Source organism: Cyprinodon variegatus, unplaced genomic scaffold, assembly GCF_000732505.1.
Source record: "Cyprinodon variegatus isolate N-32 unplaced genomic scaffold, C_variegatus-1.0 Scaffold103, whole genome shotgun sequence".
Lineage (NCBI taxonomy): Eukaryota > Metazoa > Chordata > Actinopteri > Cyprinodontiformes > Cyprinodontidae > Cyprinodon > Cyprinodon variegatus.
Window position 1 is genome coordinate 88,850 of NW_015150556.1, and position 8,613 is coordinate 97,462.

At 36.3% G+C, this 8,613-nt stretch overlaps 2 protein-coding genes across 2 annotated transcripts in view; one reads left to right on the forward strand and one right to left on the reverse strand.

Annotated features, from left to right (window-relative positions):
* LOC107084533 (ras GTPase-activating-like protein IQGAP1) overlaps positions 1–8,613 on the forward strand; it is a 53,887-nt gene that overhangs the window by 28,418 nt on the left and 16,856 nt on the right. The window contains exons 16-18 of the mRNA XM_015374420.1: positions 4,838–4,928; positions 7,446–7,613; positions 8,341–8,483. Of these exons, the coding sequence (XP_015229906.1) occupies positions 4,838–4,928; positions 7,446–7,613; positions 8,341–8,483 (402 nt within the window). The remainder of the gene's footprint in view (positions 1–4,837; positions 4,929–7,445; positions 7,614–8,340; positions 8,484–8,613) is intronic.
* LOC107084555 (proteinase-activated receptor 3-like) lies at positions 77–3,414 on the reverse strand. The gene is made up of 2 exons (XM_015374456.1): positions 3,144–3,414; positions 77–2,400 (listed from the first exon to the last, which is right to left on the reverse strand). Exons 1-2 carry the CDS (start codon positions 3,202–3,204, stop codon positions 1,376–1,378), a joined length of 1,086 nt encoding a protein of 361 aa, XP_015229942.1. The 5' UTR covers positions 3,205–3,414; the 3' UTR covers positions 77–1,375.

The window sequence follows — 8,613 nt, forward strand, 5'->3', positions numbered from 1 at the left end:
TTTTGTAAAAATACATTTAAATCCTTAAAATGTCCATGAAATCATTTTTTAAAGCTTAAACCATTGCTATTTGTTTTAAAACAGTTTTCTCTGTTTTTGAAATTGTTTTATTAATGCAGTAGGTTGTATACATCCACATTTTTTATTCACCTACTATTGAAAACACATTTTTACAAAAGAATGAATCCTGAAAGTATAGAAGTGCATGTTTGTTCAGGCCAAATAATATTAGTCCAAGTGAAACCTTTGACAAAAATGCTGATTAATGCAGGATTGTTGTTTTACCAGCTCTATTCCAGTTAAAATAGTGTCTCCACTGCACAAACCTTGTCAGAACCCCTGGTAGCGTTAAGGGGTAGTTTTCCACTGCAGGAATCAGAGTCAAATTAAACCGAGAAAATAATCCTGGAATCGATGTAGAGATCGATGTGGGATCATTAAAGTATTTTTTGCAGCAGGTATTCTAAACTTTGTCTTACTGGATGAATATCAGCCATCCTCCAGTGTGTATTGCCCTGCAGGTCATGTTTTCTGTTTACTTAAACACACTATTTACACTCAGCTACTGGTGCTAAATATCACAGTCTTACAGAGTTGGTAATCGATTAGATTACCAGTCTCACAACCTTGGTGGAAATGCTTAAATTCTACTTAAAGAATCTCCAAGGAAAGGAAAGTGAATTTTAAGAGTTTAACCAGTAAATTTTGAACAGCGTAGGGCATTCATATGCTGGGATTCATTGTTTAATGCTTTCACATCTACCAGGATTGATTATCTCATTTCATGTTGAATGGGGCAGATTTGTGCATATATGAAGGCTGGAATTGCCATTTTATTGTTTAGGAGACAACAAACACAGATATCTCATGAGCAATTTTTTGGGAGATGCCAAAGATGTGGACACTTTCTCTGTTCTCTTCTTTCCCTCTTGAGTCCTAACTCTGTCTCCCACCTCATGGAGCTCAGTGACTTCAATGTTTGGCCCTTCTATTCAGCTTTAACCTCCCCAACAACTTAATTTCAGAGGGTTAAGTATTGGCAGAAATGTTCGCTCAAATTTGTCTTTGATTAACGTAGCATCACTTAGTAGTCTGACACAAGATTGGCATATCAAACATATAAAATATTGATATTATTATGTCTATTTTAATCCAATTTGTGGTTTTCTCTATTGTTGTAAATGTTTTTAGTACATTTCCTGTCATTGAGTTTCCAAGGTGTTCATAAGCCTATCAGATAAACTCACGAACATCATCAAAGTATTTAAAACCCAGAAGCCTCCCCTTTCTTCTCTTTTGTGCTGCAATAGTCAAAGATATAGTCTCTTTTTTTTTCGTCTAGTGCATAAATGTTCAGTCTCATACTGCATGCATTTCAAAGTCTCCTGTTAAAGGGGATAAATTGTAGCTCAGAGTCGGCTGCTGTGGAAAGGAGCATGCAAAGGAAAGGATCCAGGCAACTGTGGAAACAGCAGAGACAAACCGCTAATCTATAGTATCCATACAGTGTGTCATCGCCACTATGAAACAGGCGAATGTAGTGGGCTGTATGCAGGATACAACTGGGGAGAAAACACACCACGAAGATGATAAAAACCAGAGTGCTCACTCTGATGAACAGTTTCCAGTCACAGGAACTTTGTTCCAGGTGATAAACCACGGCCATGTGGGTGTAAATACAAACCATGAAGGGTAGCAGGAAGCCCAGAAAAACTAGCACCAGCCTGAACGGCACCAGCAGAGAATGAGAGGGTTCATCTAGTGGAAGTACATCATGGCATGTTGTGATGTCTAGCTTTGTGATATGGAAGCTCTGCCTGACCAGGAGCTCAGGAACAATTGCGGCTCCATAGAGAAACCACACGACCAGGCACATCCACACCGCCAGGCTGGTTTTAGCCAGCCGTCTGTAAAGAAATGGCTTGACCACAGCCAGGTAGCGCTTCAAGCTGATGCAGGCTATAGTCTGAGCAGAGCAGTAAACATTTCCATGAAATAAAGCCGTGATAAGTCTGCAAGAGATTTCACCAAATACCCAGTCGTTTGCGTTTAGGTGGTAGTGAACGCGTAGAGCAAGAGACAGCACCAGGAGCAGGTCCGACAACGCCAGGTTCAAGTAAAGAACGACAGTGGAGATGGTCTTTGAAGTGAGTCTGACTCTGAGGAAAGCCAGAATGTAGGTGTTGGAGGGGATGCCCACCAGGATGGTTAGGATGTATGATAAAGGTATAACCCAAGTGCTGAGGACCCCTGTGGTATAAACCGTCACTGGGCCCTCAGGGTCCACATCCAGGTGAGGGTCAGTGTTTGCATGGAAAGGGTCAGGCAGCTGGACTGTGTAATTAGATTTATTTAAGGAACCCCTCATACTTTTTGGTGGAGCAGTCTTTGTTCCATTTCCTGTAAAAACAAATATAAATACAATAAAATAATAAATAGAAGGGAAAAAAAAGAAATGAGTAAATAAAAAGAATACAATTGATTTATTATTCATTTGTTAAAAGCATCTAAAATTTCAAAGAGTTTTTTTTTCTACTCATCATTCTGTTAGTTTTTTAATTCAATAGCTTAGATAATTGAAGTAAAGCCAAAAATTATTTAGATTTGCACACCTAGCAGATTTAGATGCAACTTTATTTTTTTTAAGTTTATTTTCAGATTGGAAATATGAAAAGAATCGTTCAAAAGGTTCTTGGACCATGTTAAATTAATGTTAATTTCTCAAAAAGATATATACGTACTTACATTTTCTTTAAAAACAGAAAACCATGATCTATAGCCTCTCAAATAATTACTACAATAAGTTAAAACTGAATGCTTAAAGCACAGTTTAGTTTGCAGCTGTAGTTAAGCTGTTATGAATTCAAGCTGTTTGTGAGTGTTGTTCTGATTAATTTTTTTCTTGTGAGGAGTCTTTGAAGTTGGAAGGTCTCTTATCCATTACTCTAATTTTCAATTGGTTCCACGGGCCTTCTCTAAAAAAAATACTTACAGTATATATCCAATCTTTAGTAACTTGGTTTAACATCGATGGCATCAAAATAAAACTACCAGAGGTTTAACAAGAATTTTTCCATGATTTTCTTCCCTTTGTGAAAACTTTTTGTAGTCCTTTAGGGAACAATAACTTTTAATCAACTTACCAAGCTGACTAGTCTGTGCTGCCATTAAAAAAAATATAAGTCCTCTCAGAAGGTTAGCCATGTCCCTTTCAGGCTGATTTCCCAGGTTCCCCAAAGCGTCCGTTTTCAGTCCTCTTGGTCGTAGGCCTCTGCAGCAACTCCCCACTGGTGAGATTTGTCCTTTTGCATCTCTGCAGCGTAAATAGCGGCGTTGGTGGTTGTTTTTTGCCCGAGCTCTTGGTTTGTAAATGTGGGATCCTTGTCTGTGTGTGGAGCTGTGATCCAGTTTCCTGCTCAGGCTTGAACACTGAATTCCCTTCTGCCTGAGTCAGTAATTCCCCTTTGACTCACTGCGGAGAGGAGGGGCTGTGCACTGGTCCATCAGCATCCGGGACATGTAAACAAACGCTTTTTTATTTTTATTCGCTTTTTTTTAGTTTTGTTCATTACAAGATATTTTCTTCTTTTTTACCTTTTAAAATGGTTGTATGCTGTAGCTTGATTTATAATAAAATTATGTTTTTGTGGTTTTTTTTTTTTTTGTCATCTAAAAGCGAGATTTAACAATTTCCAGTTAGATTAGATGTAGCACTCAATGCAAACTGATGAATTAAATGAGCTTTTACTGATCTCTATCTCTTATCTTTTCTGTTAAAGTTGAGCCTTTTCATTTCAGATAAACAAACCACATCTGTTAGATGTCTCAGTGTTTAGCTGCACTGACTTCCTTTCCTGGGATTGTGCACTCATGAATGACCCTGGACTTCTGCAGGGGTCTCTAAATTTAGCCTAAAAGGAAGTCCAGCCATCAAGCTGTTTAAACAGAGTTTGTAGTTATTGTGATGTTTGCCAGTTAGGACCAACAAGTTTTTTTTGGCTGCTGTTTTTCCCTCTTCTGATGTCCCCTTTCTGGAATGTTTGTTGGCTGTAATGTCACCACCTTATGCACATAATTTAGGCTGTGGTTTAAACCTACTGTATACCGTTCTGTTCAAAACTTTTTATCACTATTTTTTTAAAATTCTGGCCTGACATATTGATTTTAAGCAAATTTCTCTTTAAGAATTATGATTAAAAAAAAACAATGTTTTTCATTGAATGGTCATAGATCACTTATATTAGGAGAAGTGACATCAGTTTGGACAATCATTAGGAAAAACAGATTTGCTGATGTTGTAAAACCAAACAATTTTACTTCATTAACATTAAAGGTAATCTTTAGCATCTTATACTGGTAAGAGTTTAAAACAGGCTTTCAGCATTTCCAGATCCAGATGTGCCGTAATGATAGGCACTGGTTGGAAGTTTTATACTAAACAGCTTTGTTGTACTTCGTATAGGTTTCTTGTTATCCATTTAATATTGCGCTGTCTTATTTTCTGAACGAAACACAAGCATTTCTCAAAATGTAAGAGGAAATAGTTTCTTTTTAAATACATTGTTTTTTTTTACTTGACCTTAAGCAGACTTACTGATGATTACTCTTACCATGTTGCTCTGAGCACAACCAGTTATTTTTCAGATGGTGTGTTCAATTAATGAAAAAGAAAAAGTTAGTATTATTTAGTTTCAAATAGTCCAGCCAGTTGAGCTTAAAATTGTCTGCTTTGTTGTTTCAGCCTGGGCTGCCAGACCTTTATTTTTGAAATGCTGTTTTATTTTGTTGCCTTAAAAACTGAGGTGACCATTTGATTTTGTTTGTTTCCTCATTGTAGAGTTCTGGAGATGAATCTGCAGTGCTCTGGTTGGACCAAATCCAGGAAGCTATCCTAACAGCCAATCAGGATGAAGAGGAGGCCCTTATAAGTATGAACACTTTTAGCCCTGCTGTACATCTGCACTAAGTGTATAGTGTGTATAGTAGGAGTGTAACTACGGAGCCCGACAGCTGCAAGCACACACTAAACAATTAAACCAGTTGCAATAACGTGTAATGCAAAATCCAAAACATGCAAGCACAAAAAACAAATGCAAAAGGAAAAAACTGCAAACAAAACAGAAATGAGCAGCTAACTCGGGTATAAAGTAAAGCAAAAAAACATGCAAACAAAACAACAAATGCAACAGAAACACGCTGCAAACAAAAATACTGTAGCTGCAATCAGTTAAAGTAGAAGCAAAAACCTGTATCAATGAAATGAATGCAAACAAAAAAATATAGCAAAAATTAAATGCTGCAATCAGAGAAATAAAATAATGCAAATAGTAAAAACTGCTGCAAACTCACTGGACCAGGAGAGGGAGATGAACAAAGAACCAACCATATCGGACAAACCCATAAAGTTAAGCTTTATTGCAGGATAAAAATAAGAAAATAAAAACATAAAGACATTGGAAGAAGCCTCTTAAGCAGGTATATTTTTTTTTAAAAATGAAGGCATTCTCATACTTAATACGGCAAGACATTTCTCAACTTTTCCATGGCCTAATATTTTTGTCAAATGACAAAAAGGTCCTGGAGGATGTAGTGGAAGTCAAAATTTGAAAGTAAATTACTCTGGACCCGAGTGAATAGGCTTTAAATGGCCAATGAAATAACTCCCGCCAAAAAAAACCAAAGGAAATACACATAACAAACTGCAACTATACAGTAACATCTTGGTTACATATGTAACAAATTTGGTATCTATACAACAAGCAACTGAAAAATTAGGGATGTTTGGATTGAACAAAAATCCAGGTGGACATCATGGAACAGTTTGGCGTAATATCTGAGATCTGGAATTAATTCTTGAAATTAAATTTGAAATATTGTAATATAATTGGCTATAAAAATACAGTTATCCTTCCAAAAGTTTTATTTTTTTCAGCATTATTTATTTACACATTGTAATTAAACATTATACACAAAGCTATATAGAAAAAAGATGCCTGAGGACAGATGGGTGTATCTAAATAACAGTCCAATGAGGGAGCTTCATAGCTCTTTTGAAAGGCCACCTTCTACAGAATCCGATGATATGCACCAATGACAGAGACAGAAGCCCCAGTGAATCACACGCAAGATGAGCAAAAGTCTTTGTGATTTACACAAAGTTACAGTTTTCAAATATGGGCATGCTGCTGTACCATGATATAGAGAGAAGAAGGACCTTCCAGATTTAAATGAGCTATCGGTTGGATATATTGCAGAAACTGACTTTAATTGGGATATCTTTATATGAAGATCGATATCTTTTGATGAAAAAGCAGCAAAGTCAAGACACTTTTTCTGTTTTGCTTGTTTTTGCTGGTGTTTTTGTAGTACTTTTTTGATTGGTCAGCTGCAAACGATCAGGGTTTTACTAATGAGTTTGACTTTATCCTAATTAGTGTCTTGTTGGCTTTCATTAGAAATGCATCTTTCAGTGTCGCTACCTGCGTTGTTGAAGTGAAGGCCACTAAAACAACAAAACAAGCTGGGTTATTAATTGCATTTTGGCTATCTGAGCGCTTTTTGACATGGTGTTGCAGCTGTGGTCAGTGGATTTTAGAATTAAGTAGATTTGTAGCGTAGTAGGAGATGAAGATCTGGGCATATGTTGTGTTTCAGTCTCAGAGTTGGTGAGCTACAAGCTTATTATTGTTTCAGTAGAGCTCCAGCCCCTTTGAAAAAGGATGCTTGGGCCTAATGCAGGATAAAAAATGTTGGAAGAAGAAAGAAGAGGTTTGTTGTGTTTCAGAATAACAACATAGTGATTTATAGTAATATAAGGAACACTCTGGTCTGATATGGTTAGTTTTTTGTTCAACAGAAGTGCTCCCTCTAGTGGTCCAGAGAACTTCCATTTTTTTAGGAGCGAGTATGCAGCGAGTATTGCAGCAATTTTTTTTTTGTTGCAAAATTTTTTCTCTGCACATGTTTTGTTGATTGCAGGTTTCTGCTTCTTTTATTTCTAATTGCAGCATTTTTTTGTTAGCAGCAATTTTCTTTTTGCACAATTTTTGTGCGTTTTCATGTTTTGGAGTTTGCATCAAAACTGTTTTTGCAGCTTGTTTAGTCGTTTACTGCGCTTTTCATCTGCGGGTGCCATAGTTTATACTTCAGTGTGTTTAATTGTTCGTTGAAAAACACAATTGTTTAAATTATTTCTAAAACCTTATTGTACAGTACAGATATCTTAATAGAAGCATTTAACAGCTTACACCAATGTTCATATATCCTAAAATGTTACTTAAAGTAATAATTTTAAACAGTTTTGCTTTTCTGGCTCTAGGTTTGTTACCGTCCTTATGCTGTTTTACTGTACATTAATAATTAAAATCCTGAACCATGTTTCCTGTGATAAACCGGTCTCTGTTCAGCTGTCATTCTTGCTCAACAACAAAGTTTTCTTTTATTAGTGGCTGAAGCTGTTGCTCATATTAATAAGACGGTGGAGGAGGGGGACTTCCAGAACACCTTGCAAGCTTTGCAGGTTCCTGGTGCAGGACTGAAAGCTGTGCATCCAGACTGTGCCGAAACATACCAGACTGAACTGGCACACAGGCAAACCACAAACTCTAGCAGAGGTAAATATGCATGCATCATGCGGTAGCTGAACTAAGGGGAAACTTCAATATTTGTAGTCTTTTTTTTTTTTTTTGCATGATTAATTCAGCCTTGTTGAGTCTGATCCCTCAAACTCATTAAAGATCTGATCACTTTTAAGCAAAAAGCTATATGACAACAATGAACCCCAATCTAGCCCATGTTGATTGGTCTTGCAATAAGTGTTACTAAGTAAAAGGGACAGTTGTTAAGGTAAAAACATGCATCTGTAGCTAACAAAGGAATTAGTTGAAAAAAAAATTGTTTCTGTAATTGCAGGAATCTTTATGTTAATATTACTCGTTTTAAATTTTTTTACTTTTATTTTTTTAAATCATTAGAAGATTATGATGGGATAAGTTGGTCTGTGATTATAGTTACTGAAAAGGAATTAGTGTGATTGATTATGAAATAAATTAAAATTGAATAAGTAAAAAAAATAAAAATAAAGGGGCGTATTAAGAAAACGTAAATTGAACGTTTCTAGGTATAAATATTCTGGTAAAATGAATTCAAAGAATTGACAATTGTTAACGCTAGTTTATAACTGTGCTTAATGTTGTCTTATCTGTCTTATCTAAACAATCCAAAGCCGTTCACATTATATTATTATTATTATTTTACACTCTCTGAGAAAGATGCTGATGTCAATTTAGTGTGAGTTGGGCCCTAGGAATGTGTGAAACACAATTGTTTTCCATCCTACAGGCAGCAGTGATGGTGTTTGGGTAAAACACAGCATCAAGGACAGATATGACTACTTCTACAATCTAGAGACTGGGCAGGGCAGCTGGGACGAGCCTGAAGGATTTGAAAATAATGCAGCACAACTCAGCAAAGAGGAGATCCAGGTACATCTCCGTCATGTTAACAACTGATAATCTTTGTGAAAAGAAAATACAGGATTCCTTACTTGGTTGTTTACAGAGGTGTCAAGTAACGAAATACAAATACTTTGTTACTGTACTAAGGTAACTTTTT

What these genes read in the sequence shown, in the direction of transcription:
- LOC107084555 (XM_015374456.1), bottom strand. Translation starts at nt 3,204, where the DNA reads ATGGCTAACCTTCTGAGAGGACTTATATTTTTTTTAATGGCAGCACAG. An exon ending in AGCACAGACTAGTCAGCTTG is followed by an intron (nt 2,401 to 3,143) that starts GTAAGTTGATTA and finishes TTGTTTTTACAG; the next exon opens with GAAATGGAACAAAGACTGCT.